Source organism: Hibiscus syriacus, unplaced genomic scaffold (assembly GCF_006381635.1).
Source record: "Hibiscus syriacus cultivar Baekdansim isolate YM2019G1 unplaced genomic scaffold, ASM638163v2 tig00110450_pilon, whole genome shotgun sequence".
Lineage (NCBI taxonomy): Eukaryota > Viridiplantae > Streptophyta > Magnoliopsida > Malvales > Malvaceae > Hibiscus > Hibiscus syriacus.
Window position 1 is genome coordinate 10,122,322 of NW_024062743.1, and position 26,589 is coordinate 10,148,910.

Here is a 26,589-nt window from a genome sequence, read left to right on the forward strand (position 1 = left end):
TTATTCTTGAAACCTCCACTTGTCTAGCTTGTTGATGCCAAGACATTTCTGAGGGTTGAAACTCTAGTACACCTAATTGTCCTGAAACCGAACTATGCCATGACATTTTTCTTCTGCTAACTACTGTCCATTGCTCGAGGACAAGCAATAACTTAAGTATGGGGTGTGATAAATCTGTAAATAGGCCATATTTAGGGCCTTTTCACTTAATTTATTGGTTGTCTTAGAGCTCATATAGGTTCATTTAGGTGCATTTAATTGTATTTGGTGGTTTGGCTTTGTCGTGGCATTTTATTTCTAAATGGTTATATATACTAGGAAGGTTGTGCTCTTGTTGGTGATATGCAGGTCGACTAAGCAGATGTAGAACATAGAGGATTGTCGCAACATTCACAGATGGTGTGCGAGGAGAATTGTTGAGGAAAAATGGGACAACCACTGTATGCAGTAAAAGACAAAAATGAAGAAGATATTTTGATGAGAGTTGCTAACCATACACACTCACGTGTTTTCTGCTACCAACTGCCTAAGAGGGGGCCACAACCTCCTTTGTCACCACCTTCACGTGAAATGAATGTACCTTAGGTTACTTAGGGAATTTTTGCACTAAAACCTAAGAAATTCCTTTAGTATAAATAGAAAAGACGAGCTCAAAGCTAGAGGATGGTTATTTTAGAGGGAATAGTGAGCTAAACAAGAGGAGGCTAGAAAGCTTCCAACTTTCTTTCCCCTTTTATCTTTTCAAGGGTCTCATCCATAGTCAAGCTCGAGGGAATGGCTTGCTAGGTGTCTAAGAGGAGCTAGCTCGTTAAGGCGACGTCTATGGTGGTCGAGGAGCAACTGACAACGCGAGTTAGGAGTGTCCTCCACCCTTATGCTTTATTTTCCTTTTGATTTATTAGGTTGTATGGTTTGGAATATTGTCACAGATGTTTCAAACCCCCACCATGAACTAATCCTTATATGGTGTGGGTTTTTATGGATGATTGAGTACTTACTTTAATGAATTATTTGAGGTTTTTATATTTATCTATTTGTTTTACTCATTGTGTTTAATTATTTAGGATTGTAGAAGACATGAGAGTGTCTATTTCTTAAGTATATTACTTAGTGTTCGAGAGAAACTAGGTTAAGGATCCTTAATGTTCGAGAAAAACTAAGGGAAGATCAATGTGAGTAATGGGTTTTAGCTGCTAACTAAGACCAAATCCACCTTAGAGATAAGTATGGGATTTCAACAACTAAAAGGAGTAGTGCATATTCGATAGGTTCGATGTTAATGTTCATGCCAAGATGTATTGCCGTGGTAATTGCATCTGTCAAGTTCCCTGACTCGAGAGAGCGTAGGGACATTCTTAATAAACTTTGTCGAGCAAATATACCATAGAAGCTTGAATCATTTTGAGAGGCAAGGCTTAGGATTCCTTAGAAATCCCACCCATCCATTCCTATAGTAGCTTGTCGTGTGAGGATTATAAAGCATGCTTACTTATTTCTGAATTCTCAACTCATTTGGCATTGACATTTTCAGTTGTTTACATTTCAATTACATCTTAAATTGTCACAACATTTCCATCTGTCATATTGCTATCACATCTCACATTGCCATCACATTTCCACAATATCATTCACATTCGCTCCATTTTGCCACTACATTCTCATTTGTGCATACCAGCAAACTAACTATACTTAGGTAGTTTAATATTCATGCTTTAACTTAACTTGCAATTTCTTCCAATCCTCGTGGAATGATACTTGCTCACTCTTTATTACTTGTGTGATTGTGTATACTTGCACATAATTTGCGTCTAATTTATATTACTCACAGCACACAACATATACACAACATATACAGATTATTGCTAGCTATGGATGGGATTCTACAATCTTCATCAACTTTCTTCAATCTATTATGGGCTTGTGTTTGCAAGTGAAAAATCAAGATTCAAGTTTAGAAGTACTGCATGAATTATATTCCACCTAAACATGATATGTTTCTCAAGCAACTAACAATAGATCCCTACTGTCCTAATTGTGAGATAGTGACTGAATCAAATGTCCATGTAAGCATGGATTGCATGCTATCTAGAGGAGTCTGGGCAGTGATTGGTTTTACTTGGCCAACGAATGTAACGCAAATGGAGTTTTCACCTTGGCTGGATTAGTTAATGATGCATTCCCATTTTGATAAAGGCCCTATGATTCTAGTTTGTATATAGGCATTGTGGTATGCTTGTAATTTACAGTATCATGAAGAAAGGAAATTGGGTTTTCAGATTTAATTACCTTTACCCGTGCTCATTGCTAAGAATATACGACTGCTAACTCTTGACTCCATCTTGCTCATTCGAGTGCTAACGCTCGATGGTGCCCTCCTCAGTCACCGTCGGTAAAGGTGAATTTCATGCAAATTTCAAAAAAAAAAAAACACACACACACACACACGAGGTAGCTTGGTCATGAGTAATTATTCATAATAGTGAGGGGAAAATACTGGGAGCAAGCAGAAGGGTAATCTACAGAGTTACCTCGGCATTTGCGATCGAGGCTACAGCGGTAATCTAGGCGGTGGAGCTTGCACTGAATCTGGGACTTAAAGAAGTGATCGTGGAAGGTGACTCAAAATATGTAATTTCAAAACTCTCCTCGAATGCGTATGATTTTTCAGAGATAAGCGCTTTGATTATGGAGGCCAAGAATTTAGCAAATAACCTTCATGCATGCATCTTCAAGTTCTCTCCAAGGTCGAGCAACAGAGCGACACACCTACTTGTAAAGGCAGCGAACCATACCAGAGAAGACCGGTTCTGGGTTGAAGAAGCTCCTCGGGAGATGGAGACGCATGTAGAGGAAGATTCCAGTTGCTTAGATCCTCCGTAGCTGTTTTCTCTCTTATTATGGTCCGTTTAAGATCGATGTCTATTGAAGTTTCTCCTTTTCTTCTTTGCACAAGGCTTATCACGGGTTTCTTCTGAGTTTCTATAGTGAAGTTGAATGGTTGATGTCAACTTAGCCTTTGCTTTTGTTTTATTTTCTTTGTTGTTTTTAACTTTGCCTTTGCTTAGCTGTATGCCTTTATTTGTTTTGGGTTGGGGACAATTGTATATTGATTTTTTTTTCATATTATTTCATGAACAGTTGACGATTCCACTCTAAAATAATAATAATAAAATTGAATACAATTAAATAGGGACAATTTTTAAAACAAAGAATAATATAAAAAAATTAAAATTTTATAAATCATTGACATATTTAAACATTTATAAATATAATACAATAATATATCATAAGCTGGCAAATTTAGCCCATTATTGGAGGTGGGTTAATTATTTAGCCTAATATAGCATAATATAATTTATTTAGGGATCTACGACATTTAGAACAGTGACTTGAAATTCATCACATCGATGTGATAAATTCTAAAAAAATATTTTTTATTCAAACATTTTATTTAATGTGATAAAATTTAATAAAAATATATATTTTATTAAAATTCGTCACCTCAATTTAATGATTTTAAATAAAGATATATTATTTAGGTAAACTTATTACTTCGACGTGATGTTAAATACAGTAACAAATATAGTAAATCTCAAAATAAACATCTATATGTCTTGTTGAGTTAATTAATAAAACTATTTGCCTTATTGGTGGGAAAACCTCCATAAGCTTGTATGTGTAACCCAAAACCAATCTAAAACGAATGGGCTGAATCTCCTATTCTTCTTGGAGGTCCATATTAACATTTCAAGCTGGTTTGTTTTCAATTAGTTTTAAACATTATAGCCACCCCTTCCTCAACCAGTTCAGTGGATCCACCTAAAACAATGTCGAAACCGGCTGTTTACTTTCTTCTCCTCCTGTTGACGGCGGCGACGCCTCCACTTTTGGTTGACTCGAGCGACGACACGAACCACGCGTACTGGCCTTGTTCGGACACGAGAGTCCAGATATCGGATGGGTTCACTATTGGGATCGCGTTCGCTCCAAGGGCATCGTTCTTCTTCAACAGCTCGCTTCAGTTGTCTCCTTGCGATCGTCGGCTCTCGCTAACGAATTCCGGCTCTCGCCTCGCTGTCTTTAGACCTAAAGTTGACGAGATATCTCTCCTCACCATCAACACATCTTCTTTTTCTCCGGTCAGTCTACGCTCTTATCCTATCCTTTTTATTTTAAATAATTTCTTAATTTTTTCTATTACAAAACTTCGGGAATGATGGGATCTGACGATCCATGGTTGGAATTTAATGTAATTTGTGAGTTTTCTTAGATCTTTAAGGTCCCGTTTTGTGTTTGCTTATTTCGCAGAAGGAGATGAGATTAGAGTAAAATCTGAGTTTGACTAAAATTGAGAAAACGATTAAAGTAATATATGTTTAAATCACCCTTTTTATTATTGAAAATAAGTCATGTTTGTAGTAATTAGTAAAGGTGAATACCAAACAGTGTCTTAATCGTTGATTTTATTCTTAACAACCTAAATCATGAATTTGGGGCACTTCCTTTATACAGGGAAGTCACAGTTCTATCACACGAATATGATATAATAATGCCTGAAACTTTTGGTATTTTCAGGACTCAGTTGGTGGGTATATGGTTGCATTTGCTGGTCGAAAATATGCTGCAAGGTCCCTGCCTGCTTTCGTTGTAGACGGCACCTACAGCGTAACAAGCTTCACTCTTGTAAGGAAATAAGAAGAATTCATTTTTCTGTTTTCATGGTATTGGTTTCTACCCTGGTAATTGTCTTCAGAAACTGATAGTGGATTCGTTTATGCAGGTTCTCGAGTTTAAGAAAGGCAGGCTGCAAAACTTGTTTTGGAAAAGGGATGGTTGCAAACAATGTTCGGGGAAATCAAATTTTATGTGCCTAAACAAACAAGATTGTGCAATTAATACAAACAACTGTAAAAACCATGGAGGTTCTGTTGATTGCAGCATCGGTATACAGCTAGCATTTTCTGGAACAGATAAGCACCTTTCTGCCCTGAATTCATGGTATGAAGTTGAGAACCTTCGGCAATACTCACTGTTCGGCCTTTATTCTAATCTCAGAGATTCTCTCACTAGCCAATATAATAAGATCTTTTGATGATGCTTTTGATAGTTGGTTTCATCGTCTTTTAGTTGTACGTATGCTGTAATTCTTTTTCCTTGTGCCTTTTAATCGATGTTGTGTCTACCTCTATCGTTGCCTCTATTCCTTTCGGATGAAACTGCTTCTCGTACAGTTCGAAGATAGTTATTTGGGTGTATTATGTTCAATTGCGTTTTCTTTTTGTTTGTAATTACAAATCTGATTCATATGAATGCTTTGTTCTTCATGCTATCTAGCTTTAACTTTTGATGCTGCTAATGTTAGCTAACTTCTTTAAAGATTTTCTCATTTGGTTCGATTTTTTTAGTAGTATGTTTGTTATTAACCGGTTCTACAATTAGTCTTTATGAAGCTGCTATTTTCACAAAGCTACCTTTACATTTTTAGTTCTATCTGTATCTGATCTCTCCCTTGTTCAATTCAGACATTCTTCGTAGGTTTCATCTTTTTACACAAAAAGTTGTAGTCGCAAATATACAGTTGTATAATTATCTATTGTAGGTGTATTGGAGCTATGATGAGTGAAGTAAATAATTTTAGAAGCTATATACACACAAGAAGGAATGACCCTTGAATAAGGATAGGCCTAACCTATTTACCTTAATTCAAGTACTAAAATTTATAATTTCATGAAATTTTACTTTGTCATGTTGATTTGTTTGATTTTGTCATTTTAAGCATGATTGAGTGTATCCATGTAGTGCTTTAGTACAAGTAGTAAGGAGAGTTAATGTTGCATGAGGTGCATATTTATGGCCTTAAATTTACAATGTTTACTTGATTTTGTGTAGTCATATTTTCTATGCTTTTAATAATCAAGTATGCTGATTTTTGAGATTATAATGGTTTTATATAGCATTAAAGTATTTGATGCGTGATTAAGAATTCTAGAAACTTTGTATGCATGTTTGACTTGTTATGAATCTCAAATATGCAAATTAAAGAGCTAAATTGATCACTATAAATCTGATTAGAAGTCACCTAAAACAATCTTTAGAGTAAATATGTAAATTTTTAGAAAAATGACCCTTTGTATGAAGGATATTTTCCTTTCATTGTTTAGAAAAAATTATCGATCCCTTGCAAATTGGTAGGATATTAAATGTTAAGGGTTATTTTGTAGAATTAGGGTTAAATTAAAACATGTGTAAATTTTGAGTGCTCATTTGTTATTATACTAGTTTTATTAACAATCACGTCATCTTCCATCAAATTTTTAACTTAAAATCATGAATTTATTATCCTTTTAAGTCAAGGAATCATTTTATAATATTTCATAGTTGAGAGGCTCAACTGAAAAGCATCCTATAGTGAGTAGACTATTTGCATACTTGACCCAAAATTATAAAGTTCTGAAAATCTTTATCAGAAGTTTGGGGATTATTCCAGTAAATTGAAAGGGTGAATCACTAATTTGGTATCCTTAAATGATTTTTGTTTTGGTCATCTAATTATATTTTTCTTCAAAATCGTAGTTAATATTATGTTTTATTTTAATTTTGATACTCCATTATTAATTTTAACCGTCGAATAAAAATGGTGATGTGATATGATATGATATAATAGCAATTTAATTCCCTAAATCTTACAATTCTTATCAAATTGATATTGATTTAGAATAATCCAATAAATCATTGATATTTACAAGTTTTATCAATTTAATCTTCATTTCAATTTGAAATAACTTTGAAATATCAAGGATTTATTAAATTATTTTTGAATTAGGATCAATTTGAGAGAATGCATAAGTTTTGACGCTAAAATTGTTTTTAAATTATGTTGCAATATTATTTTTGCTAAGTCAATTGTCAAACTTAACTACGAATACCAAAATAGAAACAAAATATACGATATGTATGATTTAAGAAAAAGTCGAGTAATCAAAAACAGAAAGTATTAGATATTGACTCAAATTTTTGTTACAAATTAATTTGTATTTTGTTGTAATTGTATTGGTTAGAGATTACTTGGTGGTTGAGTTTATTTAGTTAAGGATTCTTATAAAATTATAATTTTTTATGACAATATTTGGATTTATAAATAAAGAGTATTTTTTAACCTTTAGAATTATAAGAGATAATTATTTTTTAGATTCGTACTTCTTTTATAGTCTATGCAACTTTTGAGTTTACGTTGTTGAGATGAGTTTCATAAAAATATTAGGAGAGTATTTTAGAATACATCGAGCTTTACAGAAATAGTAAAGTAACCAAAATAGAAACTGTTAGACATTGATTCAAATTCTAATTAAAAATTAATTTGTTGTAATTTTACTAGTTAAATATGACTTGGTGATTAAGTTTATTTAGTTAAGAATTCTTATGAAAAAATAATTCTTAGTGACTAATGTTTGGCTATGTAAATAAAGAGTATGTTTTAGCCTTCATAACTATAAGAGAAAATTATTTTGGAAAAATGTAATCCTAATTTTTAGGAATTACATTGTAGAGATAAGTTTTTAAACACGAGATATTATGGATTTGTACTCTCTGTGACCTCAACGTTTATAGTGAATTATCGTTCTTCTCATTCGTAGAGGTAGACAAGATCGAACGACATTAAATATTGTCTCATGTGTGTGATCTATTTCTACGGTGATATCATTTTGATTATTTTTCGCTTATAAATCATTAATAAATGGTATCAAAATTATGATTCAAGTTATAAAGTTTTAAAAAAATTGTTATTATGGGTTTTGTTAGCGATATTGGAGACGTGGAAGATAAGTTCTGCTGCAATAATTTTTCATTCGTAGGAGAATAATTCTCAATTAATTTAACGGTACTTTAAAGGATATTACATAAAAATTTAAGTTGTTGAAAACTTGCTAGTAAAACTTTAATGAATATTTGACTTACGTCAGAATTGAAGAAGTTGAAAACTCGAAGATTACTTTTTTAATAAAATTTGTTTAAAGGGATAGATGGTTAAATATTAACCCAACTTCTAATTAAAAAATAAATTGTATTTTATTGTAATTCTACTTACCGAAGATTATTACATGGTGATTAAGTCTATTTAACTAATAATTCCTATGGAATAAATTTGTTGCATTTAGAATTATGAGATAATTGTTTTTAAAGAGATGTAATCCTTTCCTAGTCTGTTTTTAGGGTTTGCGTTGCAAAAATGAGTTTTGCAAAAATATTTTGGGATATATCAATTTTTGAGATATATATATATATATATATAATATTTTTTGTGATGTATATATTTATAGAATATTTTGTTTCTTGTGATTGATCTATTTTTATATTATATTATTTTGATTATTTTTCCACTTACAAATCCTTAACATAATTAAACACAAGAATTTGTAGGATACCAAATAGTAGTTTACCCTATTGAAATGATATCGTTAAAAGAAGAAAAAAAATGAAAACACAACAATTGCTCCATGTTTGATTAGTTTCATTTGAAGTAAGAATGGAGCCCAAAATCAATATTCCAACCAGATATTCAGATTCATACCAACTTGCACTTCACTGTGCCCACAAGGCCACAACAACACATGAAGGTGTTTTTTTTAATGTATTACGTATTAGCAATTCAGCCATTGCCTGTTGTTTGAATAACTCTCCTCGTAGCGAGATATAGTCGTCATTCTGTTTTGCAAAATTGTTCTAAGATAGCTCTTATAATATCGGCATGGAAAATATATTACCTAGAAATGTCGGGTAGTTCTGCTGTACAACAGTCTTAATATGCGGTTAAAGAGAGACATTACTAGAAATTAAATGTTAATATTTTTTAACATTTCAGGTAAAGTGCTACCTAAAACATTATTTTTTTACCGAAAATGTTAATTTGGCTAACTAATTTTCGGTAGAACTCAATATTAACATTTCCGGTAGAAAAAAATAATATTTTAGGTAGCGTTATACCGGAAATGTTAAACATTTTATGTAGCGCCCAATATTAACATTTTCGGTAACATTTTTCCTTAATCGTATATTTAAGATTTTCGTGTCTGAAACATCTCAAAAAATGCAGACTAAAGAGTACATAGGAAAAAAAGTCATGCATGTCAAATCAACTTTCTCATTATTATTAATTTATGAAACCAACATGATTTAATTTATTACTACCAATTGTAAAAAAGATTAGGGCAGCAAAAGAGTAAGAGAAATTGCGCAGTTCGACTCGAGTTAAAAATTTTATAATATAATTTGAATCGGTCTGAAAATTCATGATCTTGTAAGTTCTTGTAACACTAGTAGCAAAACGTAGAACAATTCTATTATTGTAAACAAAAGTGACGTCTAGCAATGTATCATTGTCACCTAAGATACAAGAAATCATGATTTGATATAATATATATGTGATTAACTCCCTTATAAATATTTATATATTACATCATTTTATTTTTTATATGTAGATCGAACACAAGTCATGGAATAGTCACACTTTGTATAGTTTGTCTAATGTTTCTTGATATCTTATACATACTATTACAATAAAAAATTATGATATCCTAATAGCAGAGTTTGATGTCATATCCCACAGAGTCCTACCACATGCCCATCGAAGCATTCTCATTTCTGCGGCCTCCATCCTCCTTATGTGATCCTTCTTGATTGCCCAACATTCTGATCCATACAGCAGTGCTGGTCTTATTGTCATTCTATAGAATTTTCCCTTCAGTTTTAGAGGCACCTTCTTGTCACACAAAACTCCAGTAGTAGCCATCCACTTTAGCCATCCCGCCTTTATACAGTGTGTAACATCATGATCCACACCCTCATCTTTATGTATCATAGACCCTAGGTACTTGAAACAATCATTTGAGGGGAGAACGTATCGTTCTATGCATACTTCTACATCTTCATCGTTTTAGTTCTCACTGAAGTTTGAACATAAATACTCTGTCTTTTCAAATATTGATCTTTAGACCTTTTTCTTCCAAAGCAGTCTTCCAGGTAGCCAGTCTACTATTCAACTCAGTTTTTGTTTCAGCAACTAGGACAATGTCGTCAGCGAAAAGCATACACCATGGAACACCGTATGGTTTCGCATAATAGATATCGTCCATAATCAAAGTGAAGGTGGAGTCCGATTTCCACCGGGAATGCCTCGGTGTCGCCAACTGTAGTCTTGACATATGTAGTAGATCTACAGTACATATCACGAATCGCCCGGATATAAGCAATTGGGATCCGTCTCGTTTCCAAGGTCTTCCAGATCGTATTACGGGGATCATACGCCTTTTCAAGGTCAATGAACGATATGTGAAGATCTCTATTTTTTCCCTATATTTCTCCATAAGTCGTCGAAGTAGATGAATCGCCTCCATAGTAGACCTGCCTGGCAAAAAGCCAAATTGGTTTTCCGAAACCCTAGTAACCTGTCTTAACCTAGCCTCTATCACCCTTTCTCATAGCTTTATGGTATGGCTGAGTAGTTTAATACCTCTGTAGTTGCCACAACGTTAGGGATCTCCTTTATTCTTATAGATTGGTATCACCGTAGACTCTCTCCACTCCTCTGCCATCTTTGAGTCTCTAAAATGATATTAAATATGTTGGTCAACTACTTAACTCCCTCCTCTCCTAGGGCCAACCACACAGTGATAGAAATTTGATCTGGACCGACAGCTTTGTCCCTCCCCATCTTTCTAAGAGCAATTTTGACTTCCTCAAACTCAATCCTACTTGTAGGGCAGTTATTGATCGTAGTATGATGGTTGGCTGACCCATTAACGATACTATCTCTACAGGGAGAAGCGTCGTCATTAATTAAGCCAAAGAAGTAACTACCCAAAACCCTCTTAATATCATGATCTTTCACTAAAAGAACATCATTGTTGTCCTTATTAAACCTAATGGTACCTAGATCATTTTTCATATTCTCCCTAGATTTTGCTAGCCTGAAGATGTCGTTTTGTCATTCCTTTGTGTCTAATCTCTTGTGCATTTCCTCGTATGCCTTATCATTTGCTTTAGCCACCATTTTCTTGGCTTTTCGCTTTGCATCCTTATATCTTTATTTAGCTCTCGATCTTTCTTCGCCTTCATTGCATTGTAGATACTCCTTGAAGCAAGTTTGCTTTGTCTTCACCTTAGTTTGGACTTCGTCGTTCCACCACCACGATTCTTTATGCTCATTGACCTTCCCTGTCGACAACCCAAGTGTGTTTTTTCCCACCTCTCTGATGGAATTTACCATATTTTTCCATAACATATCTGCATTATTTGAGTTTGTAGTTTCAAAACCTGTATTAGACAAATCCTTAGTCCTAAAGTCATCAGCTGTCGATCCATGTAAGTTCTTCCAAAGGATCCTAGGTTTACCAAGTTTAGCCCTCCTATGCGTGCTCCGCCCATGGCGTAAACGGAACACCAAAACCAAAAATTTGTGTTGTGATACACATGCCTCTTCAGGGAACACCTTATAGTCAATGCAAGCACATCGGTCCCGATTTCGAACCAGGATGTAGTCGATTTGGGTACAATGTCCCCCGCTATGGAACGTAATCAAGTTCACATCTCTCTTGTTAAAGCATGAGTTAGTGACCACCATATCGTGTGCAGTAGCAAATTCAAGCAACGTACACCCCTCCTAGTTCCTACTACCAAAACTGAAACCCCTATGAACACCGTCATACCCATCGGTTGCACTACCTATATGGCCATTGAAGTCTCCCCCTATGAAAACTCTTTGGTCCTCCGGAATGCTCCTAAGTACATCATCTAAATGATCCCAGAAGCAACGTTTCTCCCCTTCCCTAAGGCCAACGTGTGGGGCGTACACTGAAAGGACATTCACCACTTCTGCTTCTATAATAACCTTAATCATCATGATCCTATCCCGGTATGTACAAACTTCAACTACATTTTCCTTGAGCCTAGAGGATACCAAGATACCCACCCCATTTCTAGCGTTATCTACGCCTGAATACCACAACTTGTACCCATTACACTCTCTGGCGCGAGCCCCTTTCCACCTAGTCTCCTGAATACATGCAAAATTTATTTTCCTATTACTAAGTACGTCGGTCAACTCGAGCAGCCTAGCATTTAAAGTGCCTACATTCAATGAACAAACTCTAAGTCTAGTCTCCTTGACACCACTCTGTCAAAAAGTGCCTGAACGATCGACGGTTCAAAACCAATACCACTTGCAACATATTTTACGTTAATGACTCTCCTCCACAAGCAATTTGGGTTGCTACCATAATGCCATAGCCACTTGTTAAGGACTGCTCTATTCTTCAATCTTAGGTAGACAAAACCCAAGCCCCAAATTCTTTTGGTTTACACATATTCTCTCATCTTATCCAATGAAACGATCTACCATCACTAGCACCCCAAATGAACATTGCAATGATTTCATTCAAAGAAGAGGAGATAAAACCTGGCATCTTAAAAAAAAGAGAAAGGAAACCGAGAGATTTCAGAGCACCGACTTACCACTAAAAGTCAACAATTTTTCTTTTCACGCCTCAGGTCAAGATTTGAATTTATCAATACTTGGATTCCATTGTACAACAGAATTATAAGGCTGGCCAAGAGTTATCGAACCCATATCGAATCGATTCAGCCCAAACTCTAACGAAGGAATCAACAATGTTAATCCCAAACAATTTTGTTTTCCTAAGATTAAGTTTTAGGCCAGATGCAAGCTCAAAAATTCTAAGAATTCTCTTAATATTTCTGATATGGAAATCTTCTGCGGAGGAGAAAAGAATAAATTTATCAACAAACTGAAGATGTGAAATGACCAAATCCCCCAACCCACCGATATTCCACTAAAAATCCACCAATAATAGCTTTACGAATAAGAACGCTGAGGGTTTCGGCTATGATATTAAATAACAACGGAGAAAGTGAGGATCATTGCCTCAACCCTCTTTTGATCTAAACATACTAGACAGAGAACTATTAATCAAGACAAATTGAAGTCGAGGAAACACATACGTTGATACACCTCCGTCTCCTTACACCAAAAACCCATTTTTCTAAGATGAAGTCTAAAAAAGATTGATCCACCAAATTGTACACCTTCTTGAAATCAACTTAAAAATAATAGCTTTGTCATTACTCTATCTTATAAAATCAATAAATTCATTTGCAATGAGAGAACAATCAGATATCTGCTTCCTACTGATAAAAGCAAATTGACATTCGCCAACCACTTCATTAATACAACTTGCCAGTCTTCTAAACAACACTCGCACCAAGACCCTAATTCCAATGTTATATTTTTAAGTGTCTGGACCATCACAATCATTAAATTATATCGTTAAATGACATGTGTCTCTTTTTAAATTTAAAAAAAAAATTAAAAAATCTTAAAATATATATATATATATATATATAATCCAAAAGTTTCTCAAATTTTAAAAAAAACCACGAAACTTTGAAAACCCTAATTTCAATCTCTATACCCACACTTGTCACCTCTATTTACCTCCATTGTCATTGAGCGAACCTCCAACAAAACCTCCACTTGACGAACAATTAAACATGAAGACCAAGAACCTATAAACTTAACAAAAAATTGACAAACCTGATGAGCTAAAGCTTAAAAATCGTGATACCTAGGTGACCCAACGACAAGGGTGACAACGACTGACGAGAGAGATGCCAAGGGTATTGGTGACAACAGCGACTGTGGCCAGCAATGGTGATGGTAAGGTTGAAGTTAAAGATTTTAGTGTTGCTTTTGGGGATTTTGAGGGATTTGATTTTTTTTAAAATTTTAAAGAAATTATAATTTTTTAAAAATATAATAATTTTTTAATTTTTTTTTAAAATTTACCTAAAATGACATGTGTTTATTAATGACTATTAATGTCCATACACTTAAAAATGTAATATTAGAAATGTTAAGCATATGAATTAATTGAAAAATCACTTAAACACCTATATATAAATAATAATATAATTTCAACACTTATTTTTTAGGGTAAAGTATAGTAATGGTCACTGAACTTTTCTAAAGCTTTCATTTAAGTCCTTTAACTTTTAAAACTTGTAATATAATCCCCCAACATTTAGTTTGTTTGCAATATGGTCCCCGACGTAACTCTTGGGGGACCATATTGCAAATGGACTAAATGTTGGGGGACTGTATTGCAAGTTTTAAAAGTTAGGGGACCTAAATGAAAGCTTTAGAAAAGTTCAGTGACCATTACTATACTTTACCCTATTATTAATTACCGATATAGGTAAACGTGGTAGAAAAACCCGGTAAAAAAAATAATGTTTTCGGTAAAGCGCTACCTAAAACATTATTTTTTACCGGGTTTTTCTAATCGCGTTTACCTATATCGGTAAGTAAAACCAATAGAAATAGCCTTTTTTTAGTCGTATATGAAGCTTGCCGCACGTGAGCATTCCCCCTCATGCTGCATCCCTCGATGACGGATGACTTGCTCCCCACAATTTTACAATTAATTTATTAAAAGTAAAAATACATATAAGGTCCCTAAACTTTAAAAAACCAATGTGGTCCTCCAACTTGAAAAAATGACTCAATGTGACCCTTTGACAAATATTTTCTGGCATTAACTAACAATTACGTGGGTAAATTACACCATTCATCACTCAACTATTTTATTCTCTTTTATTTTGGTCACTAAACTCTTAAAGTTTTCAATTTATGAAATCTTAGAGACTTCAGGGACTAAGACTGTAGTTAACTCATTTTATTTTAAACACAAAACCCACGGTTCCGTTAACTCCTTCATCGACGCCACTACCGGCCGCCACCTCTCTTTAGCCGAGCTATGGCGTGCGGTTGACTCCGTTTCCCTCCCTCCCTCCCGTACTACAGAGGATTCGTTCCATCATTTCCATCTTCAAGAACTCATCATTTTGTCCCGCTGTACCACCATTGTTATCGTCTCTTTTGCACTACAAATGGGTGTCTTCATGGGTTCAATGAAGACATTTGAAGGGTGTTGAAAATTCTCGCACAAACTTGCTCTATTATCTTCGTCATTGTTGAGGACAAGGTTTCCACTATGGCTACTTTCCCTCTTTTAGTTGGAGGGATTGTTATCAAAAACAAAATCTGAAACCCAGGTTTAACCCATCATCAAAATTTGGTTTAAAGGCATGAATGAGAGATAATTTTCGATATTCGATTGATCTAAATCTAATTCGAACCTTGATGATTTTAGCTTTATTCGATTGGTGCTTATGATTCTGCCCCTTTTGTGGCTTTGTTGGCGATGTCGTCTGTGATTTTTGTTCAAGTAAACACAAACAGGTAAAGGGAGACAAGGGGGCAGCAGGTGAGAGTGAGAGGGAGGGGAGGGAGAGGCAGAGGGAAAGGGAACGGAAGGTAGGAGACTAGAATTGCAACTTGTTCTTCTGGAATTGGGAAATTGTGAAGCTTTGAAGCTGGTTGGAGGGAAAAAAAACCGAGGGAGGGGAAGGGGTGGAGGTGGGTTTTGTGTTAAAATAAAATGAGTTAATTACATCCTTAGTCCCTGAAGTCTCTAGAATTTCCGACATTCAATACTTTTAGAGGCTACTGACCAAAATAGAAGAGAAGAAAATAGTTCAGTGATGAATGGTGTAATTTACCCAATTTATAACAGCAAGAATTAACGGAAGCGTTGGCCAATGAAAAAGACACATTGTGTTCTTTTTTCGAGTTGGAGGGTCACATTGATCTAAAAAGGATGAAGGCCACATTGATTCTTTTTGAAAGTTGAGGGACCTCACCTGCCTTTTTGCCATTCATTAAATTAACCATAAACTTGTTATATTTGAACTCCTAAATAATTATATTTTTAAATAATTATATTTTTAAATAATTATACATATTCTTTCAAATGAGAGAAAATGTGTTGCACATCTGATCTCAAACACACGAAGTTATGCTTCCATCCTTCTAATAACTCTATATAAAAATCATGTATTTTAACTTTTTTCTAATATTTCTATTAAACATACATATTTTTTAAAACATTACTATTAGTTTTAATGTAGATAGTATTATAATAATATTAATAATCAAAATCAAAATTATAAAGAATTTTAAATTTCAAATATTTATTTTTTCACTATACATAATAATATTTTAAATAATATATTTCATATATTTTTTAAATTTTAATATTAATGAAAATTTTCAATTAATTATTTTCCAACATATCCACAATATATATATATATATATATTATTTTGATTATAAATAATATTAATGATAGAAATTCAAAGTTAAATTTGACCTTAAACCTTAATATTTTAATGGATTGATTTTCATTTTCTTTTTTTATTGGTCACTAGAATTAATTTTAAGCTACAATTAGTTAAATATATATCCAAACCCTATACCCTAAATTTGAACTTAAACTAATTTTTAAACATACAAATAATTTAAATTAATTTAAACTAAACTATCTTAAAATAAAAAGAAAAATAATTGATCTAAATTATTAATAAAAAAAACAAAAATAGAACTTATAAAATTTTTGCTTCAAAGTTATGCTCGTCCTTCTTCCTCCCAACGTATCCGTAACATAATATAAATAATAATATTTCCAATATAAATAATATTAATCATAAAATTTGGCAGTTAAATTTGGTTTTAAACCCTATTTTTAGTGTGTCGATTTTCATTTTCATTTATTTTATTAGTCACTGAAATTAATTTTAAACAAAAACTAATTAAATATATATATATTCAAACTCTAAACCCTAATTTTTAACTACAACAACTTTTACACATACAAAAAATTAAATTAATTTTAAATTAAAAATAATATAATTTTTAAAATTATTAATAAAAATAATATAATTTAAATAAAAAATTAAAACAATAATAAAAACTTTCAAAATTTTTGCTTTGAAGTTGTGCTTTGAATTTATACCACTCTTTCTTCATTCTTCTTTTTTCTCCAAGGAATTGTATGCTTCAAATTGATCATGCAATGACCCTAGTTATGAACCAATTTGGCATGCTCGATGTTGTTTTCCGGTGTCTCTGCCTCCCTAAGTGGGGTGATCGCCTCTCAATTTCAATTTTCTATATAATTTTAGATATTTTTTTATATTTTCTATTGAAAATCTATTTTTATCCTTTAAAATTTTATAACATTGTATCTCCTTAAAATTTTATAAATTCGACACCCTGACGTAATCTTCTGCATCCGTCCCTACGTCGCCTGCCAAGATTCTTGCATGCATACTGTATCATTGCCAGCTAAAGTGAATGCAAGTAGCATGGGATAGTCTCGAAAAAAGAATTATAAGGTTCGTTTCAACTAAAATTAAATCTTTTTTTTAAATATAAAAAATATAGTTCTAGAGAATCACCACAAATATTTACAAATTTTTTTTATCTGGAAATAGATATTGACGTTTGTTTTGTTTTAAAATCCTTTTATTCTTTCTATGAAACGTGGCTTCACTACATCCAAATGACTGTGAAAGAGGTGGACAGTGAGGCAGTCGCAATTGAATTCAAAAAATGGGGTTGCCTACCGATTCTTGTTGGATTCCGCTACATAATTTATAAGTTTTTGCACGAGTTAAAAATAAAGATCTTTTGGAGTTTGATAATGCTTACCATAACCTCAAGAGAATAGAAGTTATGGATAACTCGATTTTAATGAGATTGATAGAAACAGGGCAGGAAAGGGATAGAAAGATGTTTTCAAGTTTTAGTGCTTAAGTGTAGACAATCCAATGTCCCGTCATTGAGTTCAGACCACTAATGCCGCTCAGTATTGGGTCAGCATTCGATCGAGTCGAAATTAAATTTTTTTTGAGTTATTCGAGTTGACGATTCGTATTCTTTAAGTTTAAGAAATTCGAGTTCCTATACTAATTTTATTATAATTATTTATAGTATTATATCAAGGATTTGTTTCAATCTTTTGAGTTGCCTATCCAGTTCAGTTGGTAGAGCACAATGTTCTTAACCTTGAGGTCGTGGGATCGAGTCCCACGGTGGGCAATTCATAATTTGGAGGTCTCTCACGGAAGCTGCTCTCAACCTGGCGTTTGGGCAACCTACTATCCTACCTCCCCCTTACCTTATTACATATGAGAATAAAGGTCAGCTTAAAAAATTTGTTTCAATCTTTTGACTTTTTCTCATTATATAAGATATACATATATATTATATTCTTTTCATATTATAATATTATTTAGGCTTAAGGGTAACTTTTGCCTATGTAGTTGACCAAATTTATCATTTTCGCCCCTATTGTATTTTCGCATCAATTTAGTCTTCAAAGTTATTTAATTGCATCATTCTATACCCTTCTCCTAACTTAAAACCCTAAATTATAAACCCTAAGTTAGTGTTTAGAGGTAATAGGGTTATGATTTAGAGTTTAGGGATTATAATTTAGGGTTTTAAGTTAGGGTATGGTTATAGAATGATGCAATTGAGCAACTTTAAGGGCTAAATTGATACGAAAATACGATAAGGGAGAAAGTGATAAATTGGGTCTACTATAGGGGAAAAAGTTACCCTTTTGCCTATTATTTAATATATAAATATAATCTAAAATTACAAAATATATTCATAACATTTTTTTTTGAAATATAATAATAGGTATTGCAGTCAAAAGACAAAATTGAGTAAAATGCAAAGTTAATGGACTAAATAAAAGAGAGAGAGAGAGTACATTTTTAGTAAAACAGTAGAAATTGAAGTTACATAGGTATTCTATTGTGGTATATGAGCATGTGGTTCAAATTTGATTAAAAAAAAACAAACTTAAAATAAAGGATGAATTAAAGAAATGAAAAAAAGTATGAAAAATTGAGGGACTAAATTGAAAAATAAAAGTTTGTTATCAAAAAGAGGAATTGAAGTTACATAGGTATTCTATTGTGGTGTACGAGCATGTGGTTCAAATTTGGTAAAAAGGGAACTTAAGATAAATGATGAATCGGATAAATAAGGAAATTATGAAAAATTAAGGGACTAAATTGAAAAATAAAAATTTTGTTATAAAAAAGAAGAATTGAAAGTACATATGTATTCTACGATGGTTTATGAGCATGTGGTTACATTTTGGTAAACAAATAAACTTAAAATGGAGGAAGAATTGAAGGAATAATGAAATCAGAGACTAAATCGTAAAACTATCAAAATACTTATTCAAATTTTTAGTTTTTCAAGTAACTCGAAATTTTAAAATTTCAACTCGACTCGATCTCGAAAACCAAATTTATAATTTGAGTTCTCAAAACTGAAAAAAATCGATTTTTTGAGTTAAGTAGAGTGTTGCTCACCCTTACCTATTATTTTTCCTTTGCATATGTTTTTAAAAATATGCAAATCTATCATCACTAATTTATATAAGGGTAAAGTACACAAATGGTCCTTTGACTATAAGATACTACTTTATTAAGTTTCTCAACTATTAAAAGTTATAAAATAATCCTTCAACTATAGAGTGTTGCTTTGTCGAGTTCCTCGACTATTAAAATTTATAAAATGGTCACCTGACTATTAATTATGTTCCAAACTCGTCATTTTTCGTTAAAAAGTGGACAATATTCTGAGCTAAATATTAACCTGTTGACTGTGATATGATAAAATCTAATCCTAGAATCTCAAACGACTATCATATCCCGATCATCATGTTAACGTCCATCTTAAAAAACTGCCAATTTTTAACGGAAAATAAAAAATTTAGAACATAATAAATAGTCGGTAACCGTTTTATAACTTTTAATAGTCAAAAGACTTAATAAAGGCCAGGGAACCATTTTTGTATTTTATATAAATATTTATTTATACATTTGTCTGCATTTTATATACATGCAACTGTTACGGAAATTTATATAAATCAAACGACTTTAATGATTAAAGGAATGATTATTAATCCTGGAGATCCTGAGTTCAAGCATCAATGACCACATGGTATTTAAACGTTTATTGTTAAATAGTTGAAAGTCTTTAAAACAGATACTATCACTTGTAATCATCATAAATTAATAAAGAAAAAAAAAAAACTCTTATGAAAACTTTGAAATTACAAACGGAAATAACTGCCTACTTTAACGTCAAAAACATTAGTACTTACAACAAAGGATAGCTTGGATTTCCCTACATTAAAATACTTCAACATCTATTTCTTCTATGTATATATATATATATATATATCACAAGGGAGAAAAGCCCTAAAACAATACAAAACTCATAGTGAGCTGTCTGGATATCTCATATCTGTCTTCTTAAGCAAATATGTTATTAAGCAACAAAGAAACCTTTAGACTAACAAACATGGTTGGCACCTTACACGTAGAGCTTAACTATTTACTTACCAGCCATAGATAGGATTTTCCACCTGTGGAGGTACGAGATGAAGGTCTTTACAATGTTGCTTGTCGTAATCACGTGTACCGGGTATTGCCCCGGTGCAAAGTCTAAGAAACTCGTTCCCCGTGAGGCAATAGTGGGCGAATGCTAAACCCCCATCGAGCATCTCTGAAAGTTTTGGCATTGAAAACGATTTTGCAATTATGTTTCCATTAGGTCTCACTTTTGCAGGATCATGTTCGTTATTTGAAACTCGGTCAAGCTCCGAATATTCTACAAATCTTTGGGTGGCAGCTTCCCATGACAGGCTGTACATTTGCTCAGGAGTAAGAGGTTGAGGCTCTTTTGTCAATGCTTCCTTTACTTTCGCAACAAAGTCTTCAGATGTCTTGTAAGCCAGACAGTTGGGAAATGAACTAAAGAACTCATTCGAGGGATGGTCCGCACATATTACGAATTTTCCCATCGCAAGTGCCTCCGCGGTAGCTGTGCAAAGTACATCACTGACACTAGGGTTTATGAAGACTTTGTACCTGCAGGCAAAGAAAAGAATCTTAGAATCTTATAGACGGGGCAACTATACTTGTAAAGGGATTATTTTCGGAAGATGTGCTCAATATATTTTCTGAAAACCAAGTATCATCTCAGCAAATGATTGGATAGTTTACCCATGAAGAAAATCATCGGCGTGGTCCCTTCCTTTCAGAAAATTAAGGTTCAAATTCAACCTCTTAGCAGTACTCTGAACTTCATTTGCATCCTCACCATTTCCATACACATCCAACTTGAAACCTTCAAGATCATTCTTGTTCTTTGCCAACAAATCTATCAACTCTCTGTACCCTTTAGCCCAAACCATCTTGCCTAAGAAGTATGCTCCTTTAGAAAAGGCTTGCTGCCCAAGTTCCCTTTCTTCAACAACTTTCTCCCCAATTTTCAAAAACTTTGGATTTACTCCATGAACATTGCAAATCACGGACTTCGGTAGATCCTGAGTTGCACCAGAAAGACGAAGAACCTGAAGGGTGGAAAACAAACTTAGTTTGTCATACAAAGAATGATTCTTCAACTTTACCATTAAGTTTTTTAAATTACTGGTTTAATGAGCATGAGACTGAACCTATGATACAAATTATAATCGAAAGAAAATGACAGTCAGCAATGTCATAAAAGCAACAGAATAGACACACCTTGTGGCAGTATGCTCTACTGACCCAATTGTTGATGTGTTTCACAAGAAAGGCTTGTAGAGCACCATTCTTCTCCCTCTTAATATATTCCAAGTAATTTGTGTGGACAATACCAACAACATGGTTGAATTTATCAGTCCATCTTTTACCATGATGGTACCAGTTCAGATGTTCAGGTTCTTCCAAAATACAAATGTCTGCATCTTTTGATGAAATAAACTGAGAAGTGTCTCCAGCAGGTATTATGCTTCGCCTTTCTTTTGAAAACTAGAAAGCAATTATCGAATTATTGTCAATTATTATATATGTTAAAATGATTGAAAAGAAAAACATGATGTAATACAATAAATGTTACCTTTCCCGGATAAAATGAAATTTTAAAATCAGCCTTAAATCCAGTCCTTTCTTCAACCCAGTTACGTATATAATTCTCCTGCTCTTCTGGTGAACTGAAAGTGAGACTGCTCGGATAAACAAGTTCTTGATCAGATCGGCAAAGCCAGGGAACCAAAAGTGTAACTTTTTGTTTTGCCGATTTGGCCAAGTACACTGCTCGAAAAAGTGGATTTACAGCAGTTCCCGTCATCCATGGAAGGCTAGCAGTTGTAACAATGGCAACATGCCTTTTCCCATCTGAAATATCATGCTTTGTGAAGTCTGTCCAAAAGCCCCCCTCATAACAATGCCCTGTACTTTGAAGAACACTGGCAATCCTTAAATCCAGTTCATCATTTATCTTATCACTGTCAGCAGTAGGGGGTTCTCCTTCGGCAAGGGAACGCAAAACAAGTTGGTTCTTACGTTTGCTACACAAGCTCTCAACTATCTTGTCACATATATCTGAGAAATCACATTTAAGAAAGTTGTAAAAAATCAGTGCCAGTTAGACTCGATACCCTTATACATCATGTAGATATATTAGTAAAGCAACAAAATGGAAATGTAGAATATATATAGTGCCTCATACTTTCATGGGTAACTATTTTTCCCCCCAACAGATGTAAAATGGCAAGCTAATGAAATCGGTTCTGACTGCATAACTGAGTAAATGATGTCATACTAAAGAAAGTGAAGAGAAAATGGAAAATTAGCAACTGTTATTGTTTAGTGGAAGTGGAAAGCTCTTCTTCCAAGTATCTTAAGTGCTTGAAATACTTGAAAGGTGGCACAGCCATAATGAAAAAGAAATTGATTAAAAATTTATTTCTCTCACGTAGAAGGATGTTTAAAAGTTAAAACCAGCATCAAGCAGCCTACTACTTCCTCAAGAATCAACTGCCTATTGATTATTCAGCTTAATTATTCCCGGAATAGAAACAACATAATGTATTATTTAAGCATTAAAAGTTCAATTTCATTCCAGAACAATGCTCTTTCAAGGTGGTGTCCCCAATTTTATCCACAAATACAACTGCATAATTTGGTGAGATGAAGCCCTTAATGAACATTTTACAGATTCTATTAGACAGGACAACTACTCAAATATAAGCTGTCATGACCCTACAAAAGTAATCATAATGGAAAGAAGAAACAAGTGAATATAGTCCTTCAAATTTAAAGAATATACCAAGAATAGACCAAACCTATAAAAGATTAGTTCCAATGCAAAACTTCAAACTCAACATCCTGACACATTTTAAAAGTGAAAATGAGAGAGTTACAGGTAATTACCCCTTCTGACACCAAGTTGGTCCAGAAAAGGCCCAGATTGTCTGACAAGATAGGCTAGAAGTTCAGGTAAGTCCAATGGGGGTACTTCCTATATCAAACAGGAAAAAGAAAAATAAACATTCAGAAACGCACATATTTTACCGAGCATCTTAAGATCCAATCACGTTTGAATATGCGTACAGTATACATTAAATTCCAGGGCCATTCTCAACTACATTATATCTAGCCTATCACATCGACAAAATATAAAGCACATGGATTGAAACCATAGGTTAAAAAACCCATTGATGGGAAATATTTCTATAAATTCAAATATTATAATGTTTTTTTAAGAAAAGGCTAGCAAAGTGTTGTGATAAAAAGATCGACATTCATTCAAAGCAAAAGACACAATCAGCAAATTTTCTTTTAGTTTGAAGTTTTTACATGGCGTCTATATGCAAGTTTTCGGTGCTTCTCCAGCTAGATAAGCCTATACGCAAATTCCCTAAGTTCGAGAGGAATTAAATCCCCTAGCAAAATGCAGTGAACCTTAATCAACCCCAATAGTTGGCTAGCAAAGAATGGAAAGTAGAAAAAAAACCTTAAAACACAGAGGAATGTCCAAGATGCTATGTAGAGGATGAGGTAGAAAATTTAATTCAGGCTACCTACAATTTTTTTTTATAAGATTTGACGGCCTCATTAAAAACCTCCTTGATTAATGGAGCTTGTATAGAAGCTTCTTAATCATCGGAAGGAGGAAAAGAGTGCCTTATAATTTCATTATAGAAAATAAGAATTACAACCTTGGAAAAACTATTCCAAAAAACCCTTACAACAATACTGGAACCAGAAAACCAAACTAAAGAAGCCGACAACATATAAAAAAATTAATATGTTTAGAATATGTTTTTGTTTTACTCCAATGTGGCTGTGATCAGGAATATACAAAAATTAATAACAGACTCTGCCAAATCGAACCAAATAACTACATATTCAAATACACAGAAGCATGGAAAAATAGGCCCTACTGTCGTGTAGACAAACAGTCTAGTTACCTATTGCCTGATCATCGCAAAGGAGTATAATTCTTAGATTCTTTAATATAAAACTATTTTAATTATAAGAGCTTTGAAAGGCATTCATGCTTATTTCCTGAAATGAATACCATTGTTATGTTGATGGTGAATCTGTGAGCCATCAATTATGCTATACCAAATGATCCACCCATTACAAAGAAAAACAAAACTTTCACTAGCATTCATGGAACATATAAATGGCATGACTGCATCAAAGAATTGGAAATTACGAATAAATAGCAGATTGCATCAAAGAATTGGAAATATGAATAACACAAAAGAATGCAATAATCCATAGTTTGAGAAGGGAACCTTTGACTCCTGAGGTTCCTTGCATATTGCTTTCTGCAAAATAAATAAATTGATCAAATAATTGCATAAGGATTTTTAATTTGCATTAATCAAGATGATAAAATCACAAAAAAAAAACAGAGGAACAAATCTACAGTGTACAAGCAATACCTAAAATGTCCAATATTCAACTCAATACCGTCAACCCACAGCTGGATGGATGTTTAAAAACAGATTATTACAAAGCACTTACTTTTACAGAACATTTTAGAGAAAGAAAGCTTAAAATGCTCACACTCAAAGTTATATCAACCTTTCCATCACGGGAACTTCATGTTAGACAAAAGAAGAGAAAAAAAATACAGGAAACTTAAGATATCAAATCCTTATTACCCATTCGTATAGCCATGAATCATGATGATATTTTTTTTAATTAGCCTGGCATAATTGATTGGTCAAATGGAAAGCAGCAAACTCCCTATCACAATATCTGAACTTTCCACAAGTATTTTGACCAAATTTCTCTCCTCAGCAGTGCCTAATCATGAGATTGTAGGACTTCCTAACAAGGAAACTGGATTCATATCCGATTTTACTAGCCTTGAAATATGAATGCACACTCTTTTCAGTAGTACTTCATGCATCCATATACAAAGTATATGAACCAATTGATTAACTTAAAGCCTCAGTTATATCAATTTCCCATTGAGGGAAAAAGCAATAATAAGTATCTACATATACCATTGGATTAAGCCTTAAAAAGGCATCACTACCATGTTTATCACAGTTTTTATGTTATTCTTTTAAAACATAATAAAATACAATTCATTCTAACCACCATGTTTATTCAAATTTGAATATAACAACAGTGATCAATTAGTAGTTCTGTTATGATGAATATAACACCGCCACCAAGCATATTAAACAATAAAAAATCCCACTTCACAGACACGGTATGAGAAACAACTAACCTCTTCATTGGTAAGAGAATGAGTATTCCAAGATCCTTTAAATTCTTTTTCTAAGGTAAAATTTCAAGCATCTTAAGAACTCGAACGAACTTATGAATGATTTAAAAGTTTGGTCTAATATAGAAATTTCAGTATACTAAGCACTTCAATTTTCCAACCACACTGGCCACTCTGTATTCATCAAAATTCCCTACTTTCAAACTAAATCAATAAAGTGAATTCTGGGACTAAAAAGCCCGGCATGAAGCATAAACCCAACACAAAAGAATTGAACCTGATGGTAGTTATACATCCGTGCGACTACAACCATCAAATTTATATTGTGAAAAGAAAAGCTTTCCCAATAACTGGGGAAAAGCAGAGGGAAAGAAGGGAGCTCACCAAACTGGACTTAACTTTCTCAACAAACTCACTATTCTTAAATCCACCAAAGATCTCCACCGAATAATTTTTCTTATCAAACTCTCTTAACCTGGTCTTCAACGCCCGAATTGGCTCCCAATCCCCCAAACTCCCTTCCTCTGTAAACCCCAACCTCCTACCTTTCCTAAACTTATTGAATTCCGTAATTCCATACATATCCTCCTCATGGGTCTCGTCCAACTCGGCCACGATGGCGCTCCTTATCCTTGATAAGTTTATCCCCAACTTCGCCCTCGGTCCCCATTTTTCCATCACTTTCCGGCTAATCTCGGGAGCGGAATAAACCCTGCGAAACTCCAATATCTTAGGCTGCAGCTTCTTCATGAAGTCGATTTCCGAGGATTGTCGGATCGCTGGCACGGAGAAAGTCGGAGCGGCGGATTGTATTAAGTTCTCGATTTCCCTGTCAAAAGAGGCAGCGAGATTCTTGAAGGAATTGGCACGGTCTTTCATGAGCTGCAAATCGGCGTCGGCGGAGTTGCGAACCTCTCTCCAACCTTTGGAAATGAAGGAGAAAGCAGTGGAGTTGGACGCCGCAGCTGAAGCGGATGAAGAGCTCTTTTCCATGGCGCGAAACTCAGCTAGGGTTTTCAATCAATAATTCCGTTAACAGAGAATTCTTTGAATTTAATGCTTCTTCGCAG

The 26,589-nt window shown here is 33.7% G+C and overlaps 2 protein-coding genes across 3 annotated transcripts; one reads left to right on the forward strand and one right to left on the reverse strand.

Moving 5' to 3' along the window:
- Positions 1-1,968: 1,968 nt before the first annotated feature.
- Positions 1,969-26,589, reverse strand: LOC120126160 (digalactosyldiacylglycerol synthase 1, chloroplastic-like). 2 transcript variants are annotated; one of them, XM_039144431.1, is made up of 8 exons: positions 25,904-26,589; positions 24,573-24,605; positions 23,200-23,287; positions 21,884-22,368; positions 21,529-21,795; positions 21,007-21,356; positions 20,340-20,871; positions 1,969-1,980 (listed from the first exon to the last, which is right to left on the reverse strand). In XM_039144431.1, exons 1-7 carry the CDS (start codon positions 26,510-26,512, stop codon positions 20,340-20,342), a joined length of 2,364 nt encoding a protein of 787 aa, XP_039000362.1. In that variant the 5' UTR covers positions 26,513-26,589; the 3' UTR covers positions 1,969-1,980. The 2 variants fall into 2 exon arrangements, with proteins under 2 accessions (XP_039000362.1, XP_039000361.1); XM_039144430.1 differs by lacking the exon at positions 1,969-1,980 and having other exon boundaries at positions 20,121-20,871.
- LOC120126162 lies at positions 3,775-5,255 on the forward strand. The gene is made up of 3 exons (XM_039144433.1): positions 3,775-4,139; positions 4,576-4,683; positions 4,781-5,255. The coding sequence occupies exons 1-3, from the start codon at positions 3,828-3,830 to the stop codon at positions 5,090-5,092; spliced, it is 732 nt and encodes a 243-aa protein (XP_039000364.1). The 5' UTR covers positions 3,775-3,827; the 3' UTR covers positions 5,093-5,255.

Bases quoted from the DNA above. Each gene is read 5' to 3' on its own strand.
- LOC120126160 (XM_039144431.1), bottom strand. From the start codon at position 26,512: ATGGAAAAGAGCTCTTCATCCGCTTCAGCTGCGGCGTCCAACTCCACT. The intron at 23,288-24,572 runs GTTCCCTTCTCA...TGTTTGATATAG, and splicing joins AGGAACCTCAGGAGTCAAAG to GAAGTACCCCCATTGGACTT. The intron at 21,796-21,883 runs GTAACATTTATT...ATTGCTTTCTAG, and splicing joins TTTCATTTTATCCGGGAAAG to TTTTCAAAAGAAAGGCGAAG.
- LOC120126162 (XM_039144433.1), top strand. From the start codon at position 3,828: ATGTCGAAACCGGCTGTTTACTTTCTTCTCCTCCTGTTGACGGCGGCG. The intron at 4,140-4,575 runs GTCAGTCTACGC...TGGTATTTTCAG, and splicing joins ACACATCTTCTTTTTCTCCG to GACTCAGTTGGTGGGTATAT. The intron at 4,684-4,780 runs GTAAGGAAATAA...TCGTTTATGCAG, and splicing joins GCGTAACAAGCTTCACTCTT to GTTCTCGAGTTTAAGAAAGG.